The following is a 21414-nucleotide window of genomic DNA, read 5'->3' on the forward strand; positions in this document are numbered from 1 at the left end:
GAATAAGTTGTAAAAATTTTTTAAAGAATATAGCAATATCTTCTATTAGCACGCAATGATAAAGTAACGCTACAATTTTGACCTTGTCCTACAACACCCGAAAGCATCTCCCCTCCGTTATTTTATGACTACGCAATCAACAGTTGGCTTTTGTAATCTCGTTAAACTGCCAAAAAAGAATTGCACTTGGATTTAACATGTATTCATCTATTAATATTATTATTGCGAGTTATTGCGAACCGTTTTTTAAATGAATTTAACATTTCCGTTAATAAGACTAACACGGGCACACAAACTTCAAATACATTAAATAAACGTTATTGTAATTATAAGTACAATTGAAAACGAATGATTTTCTAATTAAAATATAAAGTATTGTCAATACAAAGGTGCTCCTTTTAAAAGTGCAAAGTGGCTCTGCAGCAATAAACGTTTGCTCACCCTGTATAGTCGTTCCTAACATTTAGCAAAATAAAACTCAAGGCCTCAAATTCATTTTCAGGTAGACTGCAGCAATTCACTGAAACTGCAGGAGGCACTGCTGAATTTAGAGAATTAAGATTCTCTGAGACTTTCTTGAAGCAAACAGTCAGGTCATGTGATGGAGATGAGGAGGATTTAATCTTGTTCCTAAGAGGTCGGTCACATGACAGGTCTTTCCTTCACTGTGATTGGTCCGACTGCAGCCTCCTCTTCCCATTTTGCACCTGCAATGCTCAAGATATATTTTCTTGGCTGAGGCATGCAAAAATGTACATTTCAATCAACTCTATCAGAGCAATGACCAACAGCCTCCCATTTGTTCGTTTTGGACATTATGTCTCAATACCAACCGTTTCCTGTTGCACGCCGCCAACTTCTGGTCCCGCAATCTGTGTCACAGCAGGAACACGCCTGATGGACCCCACTCGCCTCTGTCCACCTGAACCACATAAACACACACACACACACGCTCCAAAAAGTGGGGAACTGAACCAATATGAGAATTTCCGAACCATTAAGTGCTTCATTTCTGAATTCCCTTCAGTCCAGAATGCAGCTTGAAGATCAGCATCCAAGGTGAATGAGGGGCGGCAACTCACCCGTTGGTGAAGGAGCAGGCCTTGTTGGCAGAATCCACCGCCGCTGTCGCAGCCATGGCCTTCAGGTTGCAGCTGATGTAGATCTGAAGAAGAGCCAGGAAGTATCTGAAGCCAAGCTGCGCTTGCTCAGAAGGTCAAGCGAGCGAGCGAGCGAGCGCGTGCGCCGCTCTCACCGCGCCGCTGTCATCCTGCTGGAACTTGAACGCCTCCACCTCAAATTGCAGCCGGTCGTCCCGCCAGCGCGGAAGGAAGCGGGAGCTGGAGCCTATCACCTGACTGTCAAACAGGCACCTGAAGCAAGCACAAGATCAAGCGTTAAGCGCTAACCCAGTCTCCAAAGAGACGCACGCACCCACCCGTTGTTGGCCAGGAAGGCGTAGCGAGGGACCGTGTCCACGTTCCTGACCATGGTCGCGACGCAGCTGTCCACCGTCACCCTGAGGGGGGCGTGCTGGAACTGCTTGACCCTGACCTCAAACTTCATCATGTCGCCCAGCAGGAACTCGGAAGACGGACGGCCCGTCTGCCAGTCGTCTTGAGTGAGGACGAGCAAGAGTTTGGCCTCAAACTATTTGACTCGAAAGCTAAAAGGCACCCACCGGTCATCAGTCGAAAGGAGAAGTAAAGGCTTTCCTCAGGAACTTTGGAGTCACTCCAGGTGGGATGCAGAAAGCCGCTACTCACACCGTGCTTCCTGAAACGCTTGGCGTAAGCGTGGCCAAATTGCCAGTCGGCCAGTCGAGCGTCCCACCTCCGGTATTGACATTGGATGCCGACCGTGACGTCTCCGGTGCGGACGATGGGCGTGTCTCCTAGAGGAGAAGCCGTGTACTGCAGCGTGAAGATGTAAACCAAGGCGTCCTCGGACATCTGAAACACGCAACGGGTCCCCAAAGCGACACGACTTATGTGTCAAGTCTCGAAACCCAAGTCTCGTGATCCAGCAGGAGACTCACCAACAGTTGGCTGCCGCACCCGTGCAGCTCCGACTCAAAGATCAGGACCTGGTTCCGAGAGTCTTCCCCGGTGGCGGGACACCCCCCCAAGGTGACGTCGGCGTTCCCGACCGTACCCAGCAGAAAGCGCTTGGCCTCCACCCGGATGGACTTTTCCTGACAAACCACCAGGACGGCGTCGGGCACCTCAGGAGGCTTCAGCTCAAAGTGCGGCGGGAAGCGGGGCTCCTCCTCCGCCGGGGCTTGAGGGGGCTTCCAGGACAAGGGCCGCTCTTGAGGAAAAGCTTGGCCAGCTGCACCTCCAGACATGGATTGAGACGGAAAAAGCTCATCACAGAGCTAACGCACTGGTGGCTAAAAAAACATGGAAAGCTTTTCCGTCTAAATGTTGAATTCAACGTACTGAAATCTGAACAATTTGTTAATGAGGATGTTTCAAGTGTTTACCTGCTGCCTGCTGGACTTTGGACCTCAATTTCAAGTCCTGGGGGGAGGCGAATAAAGCTACTGCTAATGCTAGAGCTACACCCAAAAGGGCTTTGTTAGTCGTCATAGTTGATCTCTTTGGTAAGAAACTCGTTGAGAGATGAGCAGCCGGCAAATAAAGCTGACATTGCCAACAGACTCCTCCCACTCATCGCTGATTGCACCGATTCTCCAGCTGGGCCTCGTCCACCTGCCGACGGCCTCTTACCTGAAAAACTGGTGGAAATGAAGGCCTCCGACTCAGGGAAAGTGCATGGCGAGCTTGGCTGGCTGCTCTTGTTGACATGTGACAAACCGCTCTTGATTGTTGAGGTGCCTCAACACATCAGAATCAGAAAACCTTTATTGTCATTCTACATAGTACAATGAAATTGTAATCCAGTGCCACTGATGGTTGGAGACAGCAAAGATATGAACTGGGTTGCCAGTGAATGAATGAATGAGTCACCTGTCACCGCCTCCAACTTTTGCACAGAAGTAAAGGAACATTTTTTCAAAATCACCACCGCTCGCATTCCTGGCTCCTATCACTGACTTTTACTTTCATTTTATTCCACAACTTTGCAGTTGCATGAAATGTTATGTAAGATGACGTCATTTTTGATTTAGTAACTTCTGTTGATGTGCATAAATGTTGTGAGACTCTGACCTATCCAACTTTACACACATACGCAGGCACATTTAAAGGTCAGGTGTGCATGCTGCTTGTTTTCACAAACAAGACATTGTTTATTGTTTTTAGGGCTATAAATGTTAAATCATGTTTTATTCACAAGAAGATGACTTTGTCTCCACTTATTTGTTCACTCCATGTGGATTGATGACATCACGCACGCACGCACGCACGCACGCATGCACGCCTCCTTTTTTTAAGCGAAACAAACATCGTGGACTCAAGTGGCGGCGGCGGCGGCGGCGGCACAACATCTGCTCTGCCGCCGCGGTTCGCTTTCACTTGTAGCTCGATGACATGTCAGTGAGTCACCGCCCACACAAAAAGCGTGAATAAATAGCAGCCGGCAACTGCAAAAGAATGGACAGAGCTAGCCAGCCTCACAACAACGATGCAAAAAAGACACAGAGGTCAAACTTGCTTTGACCTATGCACTTGTGTCTGAATTGAAATCCAGAGCCTTTCTTTCCGATGATATGTTTGTAAAATGTTGTTTTAATGGGGCTGTTTGCTTCCACACGCGCACAATCAAACTCTTGGGATCACGTACGCACCGCTGTGACGTCAGAGGAGAGAAAGCGAGAAAGCTCCGGCGCCTTGAGCTGAGCTGAGCTGAGCTGAGCCGAGCCGGCCGGCAGGCAGCAGCTCCTGCCACACACAACATGCCCGCTGGCGGCGGTTCTTGCCTTATTTAAGCTTTCAAATCGTATCTCATGGTTTGTTTGGTTTTCTCGTCGAGTGGACATTGAAAAGCGACTTAAACAGTGGATTCGGTCCCGTGCGCTTATGCGTACCTCCGACGGAGCCGACCCGGGGGCGCCTCCGTCCGTCCGGTGAGCCACCACTTTGGACTTCGGGCTCCCATGCAGCTCCTGCGGCTACTGTTGACTCTGGCCGCCGCCGCCGCCGCCGCGGGGCTTTGCTGGTTCCTCCTGTGCGCGCTCGTCGGGGACAGCCTCCGCCAAGGTGCGTCGCGCTCACGCGCGTGTGCACGCGTACATGACAACAGGTAGCCCACAATTCCGAGGTGTACACGGAATGGAGTGAGACTAGCTGGACTATAGCTGGACTAGTGGAGTCCAGAGGAGGAGACGAAAGGAGAAGAAAGGCGAGCGGTGAACTAGTCGAGCGCCACCAACCTTCCTATGAGTATGATGAGAAAGCGGCGGCTTTAAGTCACCGATCGAAGCTTCTGCGACTTTGGCGTGTCAAAGTGACGGACTGGAAGTGAAAAGCGTGCCACTCAAGATTGTTATTGATTTTCTATCAGCTCCATTTTATGAGTCCCTGGAACCCCGCTACATGCGCGCGAACACGCGCGCACAACGTGGCATGTGTGAGTCACTGCATGGCAACAAAATGTTTTGGATCCCATCAGAGTTCGGATTCAAATTATGATCGATCGGATGCACTGTTGACATGGACATGAATCCGATTGGACTTTGACATGCGCAGATGGAGCAAATATCAGGGAAATGGTCGTTTTTGCAAGAATGAAAATGGCGCAAAGGGAGGAAAAAGATGAAAAATCAAAAAGGCCATTTGAGTTTCAGGATGGTTGGTGTCTTGTGCAGGGGAGCTGCGGACGGGCAGCTGCGAGGTGCTGACGCTGGAGCGCGACGGCAGCCACCCCAGACGAAGCGTCGCCCGGCAGACGGCTCGCTGCGCTTGCGTCCCGGGACAAATGGCCGGCACCACCCGGGGCCGGCCCGCCTGCGTGCACGGTGAGACCGACCGCTATCACGACATCGCCGCTGGGCGTTTCACACACACAATAGCCCCACACGGTTCTATCATAGGGCCATGGATTATTTGCTTGCCCGAACTCACTCACTCACTCACTCACTCACTCACTCACTCACTCACTCACTCACTCACTCACTCACTCACTCACTCACTCACTCACTCACTCACTCACTCACTCACTCACTCACTCACTCACTCACTCACTCACTCACTGAAGATGTTGGCTATTTAGCTCATTGAGTGATGAGTGGTTTTTAGTTTAGCTGCTGGCATGTCAATTTAGTCGTCTGCGAGTTAGTTAGGCGACTGAATAGTTAATTAGTTCAGTAGCTGCTGGGTGGATAGATTAGCAATTATCATTTCCATCCACGTGCAGCTACTTAGCTTGCGGTGCCAATGAAATGATTGTCAACACGCCATTTGTTTCCCTTCCTGCGTGGTCAGCTGGCATCGTGCTGAGTCGTCAGTGGTGCGAGATGAGTCCGTGCCTGGACGAGGAGGGCTGCCGAGCGCTCGTCGATGGCTCGGGATGGAGCTGCACGCAACCGGGGGGGCGGGTCAAGACCACCACGGTGAGAACGCTGGGCTCGACCTCGGCTTCGGAAACAAAAGCCATCCGGTCCGCGTGCGTGAAATGCCCACGACCGACTGGCTTATTGGTTATTGTCGTAAAGGAAAGCCATCAAATTGACAAGGCCTTCGACGAGGCTCAGTCACGGGTCCCGTCCAATTTGGTCCGCAATGGAATGCTTCGATCGCAACAATAACGACAGCGGCCGCATTTTGCTCAGCTCTTCTTTTCCTGTTTGCAATCACCATGGATCGCTCGCTCGCTCGCTCGCTCATGTCTGCCAGGTCTCCTGACAGTGGCGACAACGGGACCGAAAACTCCCATCGTGCATCTCGAGAGCTGAGCCAAGACATGGGGTCGGTCGGCAGAGCCAGTCGTGCCACGTTGGACTCAACTTTGCCTTTTGGAGAAAATCTCTACTTGGCGACTCAAGAGGACACGTCGCCATATCTGGAAAGTGCCGAATAAATCATGTCGACAACTTTTAATAGACTGCTACTAATTATTACTTTTGCAGGTGATGACTTATGATTTTTATGCCGAGTGAAAAGGAAAAACTAAATGAGATGAGAACTGAGCGGGCGGCCATGAAAAATGCAGCACTTACATAGCTCCAAAAAGCTTGTGGAGGCAGCGTGTAGCGTTAGCATCACAACATGCACACAAATGTGCACTTCATCACGCAAAAAAAAACAAAAAAACACACACTTTACCATGACGCTGAAAGAGGCTGCACGCATGGCAGAATGCGCTCGGGCTCGTGCGTGGAAAATAAACACAAAGACGGATCATCTCCGGCTGAGCTTCAACTCAATTATTCAAATCGAAACTTCCTCCATAAACATGCAGAGCGCATTTGAAACACCCGACACGTTGTGCAGGTCGGAGTGAAAGCGCCGTACGGCCGTACGTCATCCGCTGTAAGCTTGTTTGAAAATGTCAAAGCGTGACTGCCGTAAATTCCGCTCCAACCAAAGGTGCGCGGCTGTCGTCACGTTTGTCTTTCAACGTGACGGTTGAGCGGGCAAAGTGTCGTGACGTTCGCCTCGCGCACGGCCTGCTAGCGCAAAATCAAAGTTCACAAAGAGAACTTTGGCAAGCGAAAACTTCTGCGGAAAGGAGGCCAAACGCCACAAAGGATAAAAACAAACAAACTGCAAATTGGTCAGGCGATGAAGCAAGCCAAAGTCAGGTGTCGCTTTCATGGAGCCGTCCGGTTATTCCTCCGGAGGTCCAATTAGCTCCGCGATGGCCGCAAATGAAGCGAACGGCCGCATCGAAGCGGCCAAAGCCTTGGCGGTGTGTACAAGAAAAAAGATAACGCCGCTAAAAATAAAGCATTTCATGCTAATAATGGAGCCAAAAGCAAACTGGAAAAAAAGTTTCAAAGTTTTAATTGATACGGCGATGGCACGCCAGAGCGGCCATTGTTTGACGTGCCGCCACAACACCGATTTGTCGTTTTTTTTGGGTGAGCCGCTGAAACTACTTCTGTTGATTTGCTCTTTTTTAAACTCTTTTTTACACAGGGAGCGGACATATGGTGACTCCAAGGCAGGCGAGCGTTGGCTCATCAAAGTTGTTCTCGTGCCGCACGTGCCGCTCGTACACGTGACAAACGGCAAAATGACGTGGAAAGCGCAGCACAAAGGCACATTTCAAAGTCACCGCTCGCTCGCTCGCTCGGTCCGGTTTCCACTTTGTGTTAAGGCGTCAAGCAACGTTTGGGCTCGTGCATGAAGCTCCAACAAGGCTTTCAAGAGCCGCTGAAATTTCAAACTAAAAAAAGCCAAGTTTGAAAGTCAAACGTTTGAAACTTGAATTTCCTCAAAAGCCTGCTCAGCGTGGAGAAGAAAAAAAAGGTGGCGAGATCGGTCCCTGCTAAGTGCCACACTTTACCTCCAAATGAAATGCGACGTGGCCAGCGGCCTCCCGTTCGCCACAAATTGCATTTCCCGCCTTGCCTCTTAATTCGCGTGTGCGCCACTTAGCGTTGTGGGGCTCTGCGCAGGCGGCGGCACCGAAAGGTCGTGCCACGGAGCAGGTGCAAGGACAGCTCATTCGTTCGTCATCCCTCCGCTGATGCGTCCTCGCTAATGAGTGGAGGCGGACCCCGTCGGTTTGCTCCTCGGGCTAACTCGCTCAGAGATGGAGAAGACAAAAAAAAGTAGCGCCAAAAGTTTGAAATGATTAGCAGGATGATAGCATGTGAAGAGAAGACGCAGTGTTGAAGCCCGGCTGACGGACGGACGGACGGACGGACGGGCCTGCGTGGCGGCCATGTTTGGAGGGGCGACGCTCCCCGTCAAGGGCCATTCAATCCATTGGTTTCACGCAAGATGAATTTGTGAATTAAGAATTGTGACGGAACCAGGTTTGGGCTTTCTTCTTGTATAACAATAAGAAGTGTTGGAATCAATCGATTATTGGACAAGTACTCATTTACTGCAACTCTTCGAATAATGGAGTCATTTTTGAAGTTGAAATTGTCCAATTTGGCCTCACAACCGTCATTCGTCACTCAAGTCATACTCAACGTGAGAAAAAAGCGGGGACGTACGATTTCAGTGACTTTTGCGAGGAAGATTTTCAGAGTTAAGCTACAGACTACAGCCCCCCCCCCCCCCCCCCCTTAGAGGCACTCTTCAGCAGATGAGGGGATCAACGAGGTGTGAAATGGTCGAGATGATTGCTCAGAGGCGTCCGCTCCATTTTGGCACCCGCCAACCCTCTAATAGAAGCCCAGAAGATTACAGCCCCCACCTCCAGCCTCGACCCCCCCAAACCCCATTTCACCTCCCACAAAAGAAAGTACACATCTGTTTGTCTTGAACTTTTATCCCTGCTAACTTGTCTCTTCCTTCCTAATATTTTGGCACTCGGAATGGACCAAATTAGTCGGTCATGGTACCAAAATGGTGCTCGACTGAGACTAGGGGGCGGCTTGAGCACCGCTCGAACACTTGTAGCCCAGTTAAGCTCCTCCAGCATTTTATTTGATACTCTAAAATATATTTGCAAATTATTTTCTCCGCCCCAAGATGTGTCTGACCAATGGCAATGCACTTTAAACTGTGGAAGAAATAAAACATCAATAAAACCAAATAGAAAAGTAACGAAAGACAGATTGCAGAAAACGGTCAGGGGGGACGACAGCACGGAGGAAGCGCATCGTGTCATATGAACGGCCTCGTTAGCCCTGTCAGCTAATTCATTAGCTCGCCGCGGAGCTTCCTGATTGGTTCATTAGGCTGCTGCCCATCAGCACGACCATCTTGAGAGGGGAAAGTATGGAAAGAAGAAGCGCAGGATTCTTCGCTGGCCATTCATTAGCGCTTTCATGAACACACATGCCCATGCACAAACAAAAGCAATGGAATATAGAATGCAATATTTTTTGATCATTCAATAAGAGGTAGCAACATTGAAATCATTTCAAATGTCATTCAATTAATTTTCAAAATGTATTAAGTGGCAAAATGTGATTGAAACAATGCCCTTTTCGTTTTTTAAATTACGGGTACTGAACATTTTAAATGATTTTGTTTTTAAGGGTACAACGCTTTTATTTTACAGGTTCACTATTTGAAATGTACGTAATCAGTGCCTGAAATTCTATTGTAGTCAATCAATATTTAAAAATAACGTCATGTAACTCTTTTAAAGTACAGAAAAATAATGTCAGTTTCGAATTATGGCGTCAAATAGATATTTTAGAGCATTAAAATACATGGTAAGAAAAATAACATGAATCACTTACGCAGTTGACGTCTGCTTGTTCGAAGAGTGCAAAAAACAAAAACAAAAAAAGTTGGCCTCACATTTCAATTTCCATGATAATCAGGTGGCAATGGAGACTTCTTTCGGTGAGTCCGCGTGGATCCCTTTCGACCCTTGAAGTCAAACGATGTTGTCGTCCTTACAAGATAATAGTAGCCTTAGTGGGCGGGCAAACAAACATTCTTTGCAACAGGTGCGCTATGACGACGTGAAAAGCTACTGACTAGAATGTAGGGAGGGAGGTAGGTAGGTAGGTAGGTAGGTAGTGAGCTCCTGTTTTTTGTCATGTCTGGGGCGCCGTAGGCTGTCAAATAATCCAACCTCATCACAACGCGTTGCACTTGAGAGAAAACCAATAAAGGCCAATGTCACGTGCCGACTGGAATCTTCACCCCTACTCAAATACAAGCACTTCAATAGACACAGTGATTCAATGCAGATTTTAATTTTTCAGTGTTTTAGTATAAAAAAAAACAACAAAAAACAAAACAAAGCCACAGTGTTGGCTGTTTTCGACTCCCGTTGGCTATGACTTTTTTGTTTGATTCCCAGAGCTAAAGTACCAAAACTATTTACACGCACAACACAGGTGACGCACGCACAAGAGAAGAAAGCACCCGGCGCCAGCTCGACCCTGTCCAAACAAAAGCTCGCTCGCTCACTCGGCCCCGCTACGTGCCCCCACTATCGCCTCACTATAATCTAGAAAGTCATTCATAAACATTTATATAAGATCTGCTTTACAATAAATAAGTGCAGGCACACTCTGCTTGCCCCTGTAGTTCGAAAACACAAACACACACACTAAGGCCCATTATTAGAAAGAAAGTTGAACTTGATTTTGCACCACTTCAAACAATGAGCATGTCCATAGAGTTCATAGAAATATGTACAAACGAGTAGTCGTGTAAAAACATACTTTATCGTAAAAAACAAAAACAACTGATGCCAAAGTCGTCATAGCTTGAGTAGTCAATAACTTAAAAAATGTTCAACTGATGAAGTATGAATGAATGAATGAGATAGCACCACAAGATGGCAGCGGCCCATGTCGCCTCAAGATATCTGATGACGAGAGGATGGGAATAAATTAGTGTCAGGTCAGGACCTCTATTTACAGGAGGCTGACACGCACGCACACACACACGCAATGGCAAACAAGCACACACACACACACGCACGCACGCACGCACGGTCTTCGTGGCAGTAAGATAGTTGCAGCAGATGTGAGGTGGTCAGTCTCGTGGGCACATTCACCCTCCCGTCAGCAAAGTGTCGACGTTGCATAGGTCTCGGGGCCGGACAAGATGGCCGCCGCCGCCGGCTACAGTACGTCTGAGGTTTGTGCGCGCGGGAGGGAGGCCTTCCAGGCGCTGGGAAGCTCCCGAAAGCAGGAGAGGGCGACGCCGAAGGCAGACGTGGGCGTCAGTGTTGAGTGTTGCTGCCGCCACAGCGGTGCTGGTGGAGGTGCTTCATGGCCCGCTCGAAGGCTCGTTGCACCGACTTGTGCAGGTGAGAGCGGCGAGACTCCAGCAGCTTGACGCGGTCCAGAGTGTGGTCCATGCCGAACGGAGACATCTTGGATCTAGGAAGCCATTGCCTGGAGGGGCGGCACCAAGTTTGAGACCTTCAAGCCAAACTCCTTTTCGCTCACGCCAACATTTTGCATCTCACCAGCTGCGCCTGCTGTCGAAGAAGTGGACGAGGAAGAGTTTCTCTGCGGACCTGAACTGCATCCGCTCGCCGGCTCGGAGCACGTCCCGCGGCGGGCGGGGTAGCTCCGCCCCCGCCCCTTTGCGCCGGCGCCGCCTCGTCCTCCGCGCCGGCGGCTCCATGATCTGCGGCGGAGAACACGCCGAAAGGTGAGCGGGCCGGCGAGGAAGGAGGACGGCGCCCTCGTCCGGAGCGGCGAGCATGCAAACCGGCGACCACCAATCACAAGCAGGCACGATGGCACGGAGGGTGGGGGAGGGGCTGATGGCTGATGAGGCGTGGCGGCTGGCTTGGCAAGTCACTCACCAGGGCGGGATAGAAGGGATATCCGCTACATTTAGCCCAAACTAGCTTAAGAGGCTCCGCAACAAAGGGGAAGGCGGCCGAGGGCTTCCACGCCTCTACGGGAACAACACAGGTCAATTACGAACCGCACGCACTCAAAAAGGATGTTGAGCGTGAGGATGGAAACGTTTGGGATCAAACCCGGGACCATTTGTTTTCCACGGGAGCTTTTCGGACGTTTGGCCCCCCGGCATGCAATCATTGCCGTCGTTGTCTCTAATGTCAAAGAACGAGAGGAAAATGTCGACGCGCGAGCCGCCCCCCTCCCGCAGCCGCCGCCCTCCCGCCGCCACCGCCGTTGTGTCAACATACAGAGCAGATGGACACAATTCCGGTCAAGCCAAGCGTCACTCACGGCCACTTTCTTATGATTTGACATCAACTACTTTGAAGGCAAGTCAACCACTTGGTCTCGCACTTGCTGTCACGCACGTGACAGCGCAACAACTCCCTAAGCCTCCGTAGCACACCCCCAGCTAATAAATAGGTGGAGAAATAAATAATAGATCGACTCAGACGTGGTTCAACAACGAGGCAACCGTGGCGTGCGTCTGAGGGGAGCACGGGCTCGTCCCAATTTCAGCTGCTGTTTCTCCAGCCAAGCGCAAGCGGCGGAAAGAGCGGCGCAGTCACCTGACGACGCCTTGACGGCGTGGCTGAGCTCTCCGTTGTCGCCGCAAGACGCGGGAGCGCTGTCATCGTCGTCGTCCGCCAGCTTGCGTGGAGCCGCGCCTGCCGTCGCTTGCCCTTTGGCACTTTTGAAGACCACCTCTGAGCTGAAAGGGGGGAGATAAGTGTCAACACAGCAGCCTTCTCGCCACAGCGCCAGACGATTTCTAAACGTTATTTGTCTTCTTTAACGACGACGGTCCCGCTTCCACTCCAGCTCATTTTGGGCATGAACCTTTGGGCAAAGAACCAGGCCCACGGCGCCCTCACCTGGCCCCCGGCGGGACTCTCGAGGAGATGCTGGACTCGGAGGCGCAGCGGCGTCGAGGCTCCAGCAATCGCGGCGGCGGCGGCAGTGCCGCCGAGGTTTCCTCCTCCTCCTCCTCCACAAAACCGTTGGCCAACCCTGAGGAGAGCAACCGGCTTGTCAACGCTTTGACTGCTCACGGGCCGCTGCGTCTGTTGCCGACGCGAGAGACTTTACCCGTGCCCAGACGCTTGACGGGCGACTGGCCGTCTTCCTCGCCGTCGACGCTGCTGCTTCGCGGCCGCTTCTTGGGCAGCAGGAGCGTCTCCAGCCGAGGGATAACCACCGACAGGAAGGTCTTGGCGCCCGGTGGCGAGGGGACGGCCGACGCCTCCTGTCCGTCGTCTCTGGGGGGCTTCTGCGGACTGACGCTCTTGGACCTGCGCGAGAGGCCGTCGGTCCGCGGCGCGGCTACCTCGCCGTCGCCGAGGTGCCCGTTGAGCTCGTGGCAGGGCGCTGAGGTAGATGAGGTGCGAGTGACGTCGGCCGGTTCGGCGGCGGGCTCCGCCGGGTTCGGCGGCCCCGGGTCAGGCGGAGGCGGCACTTCCAATGGCGTCGACACCTCGAGGGTCGGAGGAGCGGAGGCCTTCAAGTCGGGAGCGTGGGGAGATTCCGGACGCTCGGCTGGCGGCGGCGGCTTCTCGAGGCTCATCTCGCTCCGAACGTCCGTGATGGTCTTCTTGAGCAGCTTGAGCCTCTTGCTGCGAGACGGACTGCTCTTCATGGCCGCGCTCAGGTCCAGCTTCTGCAGCAGCTCCTTCAGCTGATCCTCCAGCGGCGTCAGGCGGCGGTACGAGGGGCTCAGCAGGCGGTCCACTGGGCGACAGGAAAGGCACCGTCATCCTCCAGCACGTTTACGTTGCTGCGGCGGCGCAGCGGCTCTGCCGTCGCCAGTGCCGATTTGCGACAGCCCTCAAAAAGGGTTAGGATCGGGGCAAAGCACCGCTCTCCAATCGGAACTACTATCCGCTCAAAGGGGAAGTCCGGCCAAAAATGGTCTTTGTTGTGTGCGGACCAACTTTGTGGACCTTGAAATTAAAGAGGCCATCTGAGGGGGCGAGGCCATCTGAGGGGGCCAGGCCATCTGAGGGGGCCAGGCCATCTGAGGGGGCCAGGCCATCTGAGGGGGCCAGGCCATCTGAGGGGGCCAGGCCATCTGAGGGGGCGAGGCCATTTTGCCACTCGCCGCGGACAGAAAAGGACACGACGCCAAGCCATCACAGCGCAGCGGCCGAGCCGCCGTCGGGTCGGGACCCGAAATGTCATTTTGTGTGGCCAGCGCCTGGCAAAATGGCCGCCGCCCCCTCACAAGAGGGGCCAACGCCGCCACGATTGCTCAAATGAGAATGCCGTGATGGGACTCATTTTTGGCCTGACTTTGCCTTGAGCTTTCCCAAGCGCTTCACACTCACAACATGTTGGTCTTTCGGCGACAGAGAGAGAAAAAGAAGTCGGCGGGTTCTTGTGGATTCTCCAGTACTCTGGAAAGTCCCACCCTGCAGAAATTCCAGAGGCTAGGTGTGTAGAAACGTTTCCATCTCAAATTAAGCCTTCTTTGCGGACGCCTGGATTTTGGCCGGGCGGGGGTTTTGCGACGAAGCCCTGTAGAAGGACCCTTTTGAATCTTATACGGCGGCAGACCAAACTACGGCGGTCTTACAAAGCCCGACTCGTCTCACGTGCGCTCGGAGCTTTAGGACGCCGACATTAGCGCGGCGCTCACTCGGAGCTTCCCGAGAAGCCACTCACCGTCCTCCCAGGCGAAGGGCGCCGGCGCCTCCGCTTTGGGGGCCTCGGGCAGCAGCAACCCGCTGGAGAAGTCGAAGCCGACGCGGTCGGCCTCCTTGCGGGCGCGGCGCAGGATGGTGCCGCCCAGGTCCTGCATCCTCTGGGCCGCCTTGTAGAAGAAGGTCTCCTTGGCGTTGTACTTCATGCAGTTGGCGATGATCAGGTCAAAGTCGGCCTCAAACTGGTCCAGGCTGCGGTACAAGTGAGCGTCTATCCGAGTCCTCATGGTGGAGAAGTCCATGGGCTGCTTGATGTGGTCCAAGTAGTCGGGGACCTGCGACGGGGGGGGGAAATACCATTGGTTTCAGGGGGACCGGGGAAGAGGACGAAAAAGAAAAAAAAAAGAAGCCTGACCTCCTTGGTGCTGACGGGCTGAGCAAAGACATTGTAGTGGTCCTTCTGCTGCAGCTGACTGAGCACAGCCCTCAGCAGGATGTTGAAGGGCGTCAGCTGGACCTCCAGCGCCGACTGCTGCAGCTTCACCTGGCGAGCAAAATAAATGCCCATGCGTGAAAAGACCTGCTTTGATTTGCAGAGAGAGAGAGAGAGAGAGAGAGAGCAAGAACACACAAAAACTGCAAGCATAAAGTGTTGGCTGTAAGGAAAGGGGAGGAAAGAAAAAAATAAAAAGATTCTCAAAGGCTGCAGCTGTCAACGTCTCCTCTCGGCCTTATTGATGCCGAGGCACGTGGCTGCTGGTCGCTCCGCCTACCTCCTCCCGCTTGAGTTTCTCTCTCTTCCTGATGAGCTCCAGCAGCAGACGCGCTCGCTCCAGGTCGTGTCGGAGTCGATGCCACTCCTTCAGCTGCTCCTTCAGGGCCCGGTTGCTCTCCGTGCGTTCCTGAAGCGACCACCAGCGCCCCAAATATAACGGCGGGTCCACGCGCCGCAGGCTCAAACGCGGCTGGCCGCTTACCGCCGACGTGGACTTGGGCGCCTGGCTGGGGTTGGCCTGCAGGCGGCGGATGAGCGGCACGTTGTTCCTGGACTGCCTCTTGAGCACCCAGTAGCTCAGGACGCGCTCCACAAAAGGACGCTTCCTCTGCACGGCCACCTGGTTCAAGATGGTGTCCAGACTGAAAGAGGCGAGGCCAGAGATGTTAATCCGAGCAGGCTCTTTCGATCCACGCGCGAGTGGCAACGCGCCAGCCAACCTGGAGGAGGTGATGCTGGGCCCGGGGTCGGCGGCGGCGGCAGCGGCGCCTCGGGGTTCCGGCCGGGGCCGGGCCGGAGGCTCGGGCCGCTTGCTGCGCTTCTTGCACCAGGCCTTGGCGCGGGCCCTGCCCCGCCGTTCGCCGCGCTTGTGGCGAACGGCGCCGTTCTCGGGGTGCGGCTCCTCGTAGACGTTGAGCGGACGGCGGTCGCAGCCGTCGGGCGTGTGGCTGCGGCAGTAGGCCGTCTTCTTGACGCCCGGCGCCGTCTCCTCCCCGACGGGCTCCATCTTCATGAAGAGGCCGGCCTTCTGGGCGCAGCTGACGTGGAAGGCGGCGTAGCAGTTGACCCGGTCGCACTGGATGCAGGCGCCCGCCCCCTTCTCCTTGCACAGGTAGCAGGTGAGCTTCCAGCGGGCGGCCGGGATGTTGCGCACGCCGTCGATGGGCTCCACGAAGACCGTGTCCGAAAAGCCCACCTCGGGCACCCACAGGGCGCAGGCCACGTGGCCCCAGCGCCCGTCGTCCGTCCTCTTGAGGGCGCCGCCCCGGTTGGGGCAGAAGACGCAGTCGGCGGGCCGCGCCGGGCGCTGCAAGCAGTGGCGGCACAGCCAGCGGCCCTCGGGCACGTAGGGCACGCCGTAGCACTCCTGGTGCACGGCGATGTCGCAGGCGTCGCAGAAGAGGATGACGTTGCTGTCGGCGCCGTCGCCGTCCATGCACACGCAGCACACGGCGTCCTCGTCCACCAGCGAGCGCGGCGGCTCGCTGCGGCCCAGCGCCGCGGCGTACCACTCCTTCTCAAAGCGGTCCATGAGGAACTCAAAGAGGTTGCTGGACACCTGGCCGATGCCGTCGCTCTTGCGCTTCTCGTTGAGCAGCTCCAGCCAGGCGTAGTCCTCCTCGTCCATGTCGTACTCCACCTCCTCGTCCAGCTCCTCCGCCGTCCGCTCGGCGTAGGCGTAATACGCCGCCGGCCTCTTGGGCACCACGGGCAGGTTGTACTCCACCGTCCTCACTCGGGGCTCCGGCGGGGCGGCGGTGCCCCCGCGTGGCGGCGGCGGTGCCGCCAGAGCGGCGGCGTTTTTCTTGCGCTGGCTGTTTTGCAGGCGCGCCGAGCGCACCGGGACCTGTCGGGGCTTCTCGTGGTTCTCCTTGTTGCTGTTGCACTCCAGGATCTCCTGCGCCGTGGGGTCGTCGTCGTCGACCACGTCCAGCTTCTCGTAGATGCTCAGCCGGTGGACGCGGCCGTCCACCTCCAGCTCCACCATCCGCTGGGCCTGCGCGTAGGTCAGCGTCTCCCGGTTGGGCGACGGCTTGATGGGCGACGAGTCGCGCTTGGGCGCCGCCGGGCGCTGGTGCCGGGCTTTCTTCTTCATGCCGCCACACGCTGCCAAATCAAAGAGTGGAAAAGCGCTGAGTGGGTTTGCTCATCGCCACTTCTGAAAACACAGCCAAGCCGCCGGGGGGGAACTTTTAGACATGGGTCAAAATCGAAGCTTCGCTGACTGATAAACTAGGCTCGTCCGCACGATGGTACAATGTTATGCAATGTTTAATTTGACCGTTTTTTTTTCTTAGTTGGAGAAGTGTGCAAGCAAGCGTCTCCTTTTGGTTCCTCAATGCGATGTTTTATGGGAGTCGAGTGAGCACGAGAAAACAGTAGTAACATTTCTACTACATGGTCTCAGTATTGTCAAATGTCAGTGTTTTATTTGAGCAGAAATGGATTCACTTCCAAGTGATCACATCCTCTTTCTTCTCTCCCCACCTAATGAGGCGGCAGCACAACAAACAGCTTGAGCTGGGCTCGTGCACGAGTAAGATGATTACAAGTTCACTGGGTCGGTCGGTCACATGGTTCCTTCCGTCTCGCCTCACTTGGCATCTCAACAGAGTTTGTGCATTGCTGTGCTGTCACAACTAAGTCACCGTAACTAAACAGTGGACTTCAGATACAACTTGGCCGCCACAATTCAAAAGAAATTTATCTCGCTTTAGTTGGAAAGTAGCAGTACAAGAAAAGTTGTTTTTTCCCCCCCTTCATTAGGTCTTTTTTTTTTTTTTTTAATTCCCTTCGAAGCGGTTATTGTGAGGAGCGCGACGCTCGCGCTGTTGACTGTGGGAGCAGGCAAGCAAGGAAGTCGTGGACGTTCTCTTCGGATGGATGAATGGAAGAAAGAAAGGAGGCGGGGTGCTCCGCTCCTCCGCAGCGACCCCAGCGTGCCTCCGCCGGCTCGACGCCGGGTCGCTCCCTCTGATCGAATGTGGACAAGAAACTGTTAGCAGACGCGGCTAATGTCCGCTCGGCCAAGACGCCGTTTTGTTTTAGAACGCAACAGTCCCAACCACCTGGGAAATGGCTTGCCGGGAAAAGTTGTTTTAATGTTTTGTCGAGCCAAAAGACCCCACCGTGTCTCGGATAAACGCAGCGGGACACTCGGTGCAGGTCGCTAGCCGCGGTTAGCCTGCTCAAAGGAACACAGAGGGCGGGGGTGGGGGGCAATATGGCGACTAACACAACAAGAAAAACCCACGGGGGGATTTAAAAAAAAAAAAAAGAAAAAAGTTGTCACATCCTCCCTGCTGTCAACATTTATGTCTGACGACCACCCGGGCTTGGTGATTGACTCGGAGACATGAAAAGGTTGTAGCGAGGCTACCCTCACCTGAATTTGATCGGGAATTCCGCTTTAGGAGAGCAGGACTAGTAGCAATGGCGTCGGCGGCGAGGCCTGCGGAGCCCCAGCGGCAGTTAGGTTAAATCCGCATCCAGCCGGCGCTCGCTGCCCAACCCAACGAGACCCGAGCAGATCCGCCGAGTATCCAGAGCGACACAAGGCCCGGGCCGGCCGCAAAGAGTTCGACGGCGCCAGCAAATTTGGTGGCTGTGCTGGCGCTAGATGGTTGCGGTGCTCGGGCCGAGCTGCGCTGCTGCTCTGCTGCTGCTCTGCTTTGCTTCGCTTCGCGTCGCGTCTCTTCCCCCAACAACAATGCGGCTGCGAGTCCTCTGCGTCATGACGTCACACGTAGCCAAACCAGGAAGCGGTCGAGTCGAAGCTTTTCCAGTCTTTTCAACAATACAGCATTGAAAACGGTGTGAACCAAGCCTTGAAAAAATAAAATCTGATTTTCTAAAAATGCCTTTTGTTTCCATTGTAGAAATTTCAAGAAAATATTTCAAGAAAATAAGTGTAAAACATTTTTTAATATCCATCGACTCATTTTCCTGATAAGATGTTTTGGGCAAGATTCTGAGCAGCCACACTCGCAAGTCAGTGGTCAGGGCACACAGACAAACATCGGTCGTACAAAGCAAAGCCCGAAAATAAAAACCATTTAAAACATGAGCCGATGCCATCAATGCTACTAAAAGTCAGCCGGATCAGTCGGCCTGCGCCTGGTCTCGGCTCGGCTCTGTCGCGGTCCGGGTGCAGAAGGAGGCTCCTCCTTGGAGAGCAGGTTGTTCTTGCGGAGGTGGCAGGCCTGCTGGTAAGAGGGGCTGATGGGCGGCTGGGTAGGGGGCGTGTACTGGTACGCCTTGCTGGCGTCCAGCTGCAGGAAATTTGAACCAAGTCAAATTTGAAGGGCGTTGACTGAGCATTTTTCATCATCACCTGCAGAGGGTAGGTTCTGTCGGAATCAAAGGCGCTAAGGTCTCCGCACGCCAGGAAGGGAACAATGATGCGGTTTGGACCTTCCAACTGGTTGAAGTCTACATCTATATCCAAAATATAGAATAAAGAGAACCAGGCTTCTGTAAACCAATGTTTCCGAACCAATGCGCCATAGGAAATGATCACATTTCTCATCACGGCACACATTGTTCAGGAATTGCACAAAAAACACGGCACATTTCTGGAACGAAAAACAGTACTCATTATAATAAGCTCATCCAAACTTGAATTTATCGTTATAAATGACTCATCTGCCGTTACCATAGGAGTGATCCAGCAGAGGGTTGGACATGTTGGGCACGTAACCTTCTGGAGGACGGTAGTTCTGACACACCACAAACGCTTCTGCGCGCCAGCAGAAAGAACACGTGAAACGAGAGCCAGAGAGACCTGAACGTGCTCCTCAACGCTGATAAAGGCGGCAACGGACCTATGCTGGAGTTGCGGCTGCTGCGGGGCTTGGCGCACGTCACGCCGCTGAAAAAGAGCTTGAGCTGCGAGTACAACAGCGTCACGTCTTTGCCTCGGAAGATCTGACGAGGGCGGGGGGGGGGGGAAAAATACAGAAGAAAGGAAAGACACGCTTGGCATTTACGCACAGCAAAAACACACATCCAGTTTTAACAGTAGAACAAGAACCAACCTTCGCCACAAATGTTCCTCCCGGTTTAAGAACGTGGGTGGTGATGTTCAGCGCCTGAAGCTCCAAAAAACAACAACAACCGTTGAAACGACTGCCGTCCTTGTGTAAGAGCAACCCTGGCAACTCACAGCCAAGAGCAGCTGGGCCTGAATGTACTCGTCCACGTCATGGAGACCCGTTACTACGGCGACAAGACAACAGCACGTGAGGGATGCGCATCTGGCGGGTGCGGCGCCTGAGATTCTGACCATCAGGAGCGCCGTCGCACACCACCAAGTCGGCCGGGCGGCCCTCAAAGTGGCGGACGATCTCCTCGGCCGTCGACACCTGAGACGAGAGGACGTCACGTGATGCGCATTTGTTTCGTTAGCCCGTGCATTGTGCGCTTTCATCAGATAATCTTTGGCATGATCCCCGGCATGCTGTAAGAACCTGGTATGGACTTGGTTTTGGTCATTCAACTTGAGTCTCACCTTGGTGATATCTCCTTGAATCTGCGTGACTCCTGGCAAAGGAGCCATAGCCTGCAGGTCCACCGCCACAATCTTCACATCTTCAGCGCCCTCAGACTTTTCCCCGTGATATCTAAACAACAATAGACTTGTTTCAAATCCAGACGAATTTGAGGCTGGTCAGCGTCCTTGATCCGATGGCGCTGGACTTTAGACATCCCTTTCTTTATTTTGGCTCAAAGAGTAGCCCTCGCGCTTGTTGAATGGATGTTGCGCGCCAAGTTTGTCTACCTGAGTTTGCGGCTAAGAACTTGACTCCAGCTGCCAGGAGCCGCACAGAGATCCACGGCCCTGTTCACGCCTGACGTCACAGCAAACAAAAAGGCACAAGCAAGGCAAAACAATGCTCATTTTCCAAATACGAGGGTTAGATTGATCATTGTTGCTCCTTCATGAACTGTTGCCCTCCAGAGATTTATAGTCGGTCACGAACCAGTGAACAGGTTGAACTCCTCGTCGAGCTGCAGCAGTTTGAAGGCACTCCTCGCTCTCCAGCCTTCCTCTTTGGCCAGACGGTAGTAAATGTCCCGCTTGTCTTTGGACGAGCGCCCCATCCCGACCAGCCTCCGACCAGCCTTCAACCAGCCTCCGACCAGCCTCCGACCAGCCTCCTCTGCCGGACAATATTATCATCATCATCATCATGTTAGACGACCGACCATACAAACAAATAAACAAACAAACAAACAAAGTCGTCTTTCCAAAAGGGTCGTGTTCGTGCGCAAACCGCTGACATTCGACTCGTTACGTGATAGCCGATGTAAAGGCATGTCGTATATATTTTGTTTTAGTCCATTAACCATTTTTAAATCTCCTAAGTACATCGTTTCAATTGCTCTTCAACGTCAGTTTTAGTGCCATGTGCACGCAAGAGATTTGTTTGGTTGAACCCTATTAGCGATTAACATGAATGCTCGAAACGTCAAGTACAGTTATAGACACGAATAATTCATTTTTACTAAACTGGTGCATGGTGTTGACTACGACAACGTATTTTCGCTGAAATTGTTCTGCTAAGCTTACGGCAGAAAAGGCGATTCCGTTCGATACCCGGCCGGTAGGACCCCCTTGGAAGCTGTCCTCAAGCGCCTGTTCAAAAAGACAAGGTTGCCACTCAAACGCCCAACTCAAATAAGCGCTTCAAATAAAACAATTGTGAGAATTCCTGGACGAAATTACAATGATTAAACTGAAATCCAAATAAAATAGATTGAAAACATTTTCCAATCACCTTTTGCCTTTACTTAGATCTGCAAACAAGTTTTAATAAAGCAATTGTAATGCAAGCGTTTCCTTGTACTTTTTCTTTTGTTTA

The 21414-nt window shown here is 53.0% G+C and overlaps 4 protein-coding genes across 10 annotated transcripts; 1 reads left to right on the forward strand and 3 right to left on the reverse strand.

The window, feature by feature from the left end:
• Nucleotides 1-302: 302 nt before the first annotated feature.
• LOC148397171 (zona pellucida sperm-binding protein 3-like) lies at nucleotides 303-9620 on the reverse strand. Its single transcript, XM_088378434.1, has 11 exons — nucleotides 9616-9620; nucleotides 9275-9330; nucleotides 2733-2840; nucleotides 2039-2331; nucleotides 1834-1952; nucleotides 1682-1776; nucleotides 1439-1616; nucleotides 1256-1373; nucleotides 1083-1165; nucleotides 834-922; nucleotides 303-707 (listed from the first exon to the last, which is right to left on the reverse strand). Exons 1-11 carry the CDS (start codon nucleotides 9618-9620, stop codon nucleotides 643-645), a joined length of 1209 nt encoding a protein of 402 aa, XP_088234560.1. The 3' UTR covers nucleotides 303-642.
• On the forward strand, nucleotides 3584-6260 carry LOC148397172 (chemokine-like protein TAFA-5). 3 transcript variants are annotated; one of them, XM_088377833.1, is made up of 4 exons: nucleotides 3584-4163; nucleotides 4772-4921; nucleotides 5388-5515; nucleotides 5811-6236. In XM_088377833.1, the coding sequence occupies exons 1-4, from the start codon at nucleotides 4061-4063 to the stop codon at nucleotides 6000-6002; spliced, it is 573 nt and encodes a 190-aa protein (XP_088233959.1). In that variant the 5' UTR covers nucleotides 3584-4060; the 3' UTR covers nucleotides 6003-6236. The 3 variants fall into 3 exon arrangements, with proteins under 3 accessions (XP_088233959.1, XP_088233961.1, XP_088233960.1); XM_088377835.1 differs by having other exon boundaries at nucleotides 3762-4163; nucleotides 5799-6002; XM_088377834.1 differs by lacking the exon at nucleotides 3584-4163 and adding an exon at nucleotides 4179-4533 and having other exon boundaries at nucleotides 5811-6260.
• A 103-nt stretch (nucleotides 9621-9723) lies between the features above and the next one.
• Nucleotides 9724-18401, reverse strand: LOC148397173 (bromodomain-containing protein 1-like). 5 transcript variants are annotated; one of them, XM_088378679.1, is made up of 13 exons: nucleotides 17937-18401; nucleotides 15271-16709; nucleotides 15033-15192; nucleotides 14829-14957; nucleotides 14471-14599; nucleotides 14078-14390; nucleotides 13741-13824; nucleotides 12506-13144; nucleotides 12292-12427; nucleotides 11986-12128; nucleotides 11314-11408; nucleotides 10969-11132; nucleotides 9724-10894 (listed from the first exon to the last, which is right to left on the reverse strand). In XM_088378679.1, the coding sequence occupies exons 2-13, from the start codon at nucleotides 16644-16646 to the stop codon at nucleotides 10720-10722; spliced, it is 3543 nt and encodes a 1180-aa protein (XP_088234805.1). In that variant the 5' UTR covers nucleotides 16647-16709; nucleotides 17937-18401; the 3' UTR covers nucleotides 9724-10719. The 5 variants fall into 5 exon arrangements, with proteins under 5 accessions (XP_088234805.1, XP_088234804.1, XP_088234806.1 ...); XM_088378678.1 differs by having other exon boundaries at nucleotides 15271-16657; nucleotides 17937-18400; XM_088378680.1 differs by lacking the exon at nucleotides 13741-13824 and having other exon boundaries at nucleotides 15271-16657; nucleotides 17937-18396.
• Nucleotides 18402-18456: 55 nt separating this feature from the next.
• ftsj1 (FtsJ RNA 2'-O-methyltransferase 1) lies at nucleotides 18457-21207 on the reverse strand. Its single transcript, XM_088378694.1, is given in 12 exon segments — nucleotides 18457-18679; nucleotides 18682-18822; nucleotides 18885-18988; nucleotides 19206-19289; nucleotides 19375-19477; nucleotides 19588-19641; nucleotides 19716-19768; nucleotides 19836-19914; nucleotides 20061-20172; nucleotides 20331-20400; nucleotides 20533-20712; nucleotides 21123-21207. Coding segments are annotated over 11 exon segments (948 nt in total). The 5' UTR covers nucleotides 20654-20712; nucleotides 21123-21207; the 3' UTR covers nucleotides 18457-18652.
• Between the last annotated feature and the right edge of the window lie 207 nt (nucleotides 21208-21414).

The sequence above is a fragment of the Syngnathus floridae genome, chromosome 6 (genome assembly GCF_059516105.1).
Source record: "Syngnathus floridae isolate MCC-2025c chromosome 6, RoL_Sflo_1.0, whole genome shotgun sequence".
In the NCBI taxonomy this organism is placed as follows: Eukaryota; Metazoa; Chordata; class Actinopteri; order Syngnathiformes; family Syngnathidae; genus Syngnathus; species Syngnathus floridae.

Bases quoted from the DNA above. Each gene is read 5' to 3' on its own strand.
- LOC148397172 (XM_088377833.1), top strand. From the start codon at position 4,061: ATGCAGCTCCTGCGGCTACTGTTGACTCTGGCCGCCGCCGCCGCCGCC. The intron at 4,164-4,771 runs GTGCGTCGCGCT...TGTCTTGTGCAG, and splicing joins CGGGGACAGCCTCCGCCAAG to GGGAGCTGCGGACGGGCAGC. The intron at 5,516-5,810 runs GTGAGAACGCTG...GTCTCCTGACAG, and splicing joins GGCGGGTCAAGACCACCACG to TGGCGACAACGGGACCGAAA.
- LOC148397171 (XM_088378434.1), bottom strand. The intron at 1,953-2,038 runs GTGAGTCTCCTG...TGCGTGTTTCAG, and splicing joins GGTGCGGCAGCCAACTGTTG to ATGTCCGAGGACGCCTTGGT. The intron at 708-833 runs GTTGGTATTGAG...TGAGCATTGCAG, and splicing joins GCGGCGTGCAACAGGAAACG to GTGCAAAATGGGAAGAGGAG.
- LOC148397173 (XM_088378679.1), bottom strand. From the start codon at position 16,646: ATGAAGAAGAAAGCCCGGCACCAGCGCCCGGCGGCGCCCAAGCGCGAC. The intron at 14,958-15,032 runs GTAAGCGGCCAG...TGGTCGCTTCAG, and splicing joins CGCCCAAGTCCACGTCGGCG to GAACGCACGGAGAGCAACCG. The intron at 10,895-10,968 runs GTGAGATGCAAA...CCGCCCCTCCAG, and splicing joins TTCGACAGCAGGCGCAGCTG to GCAATGGCTTCCTAGATCCA.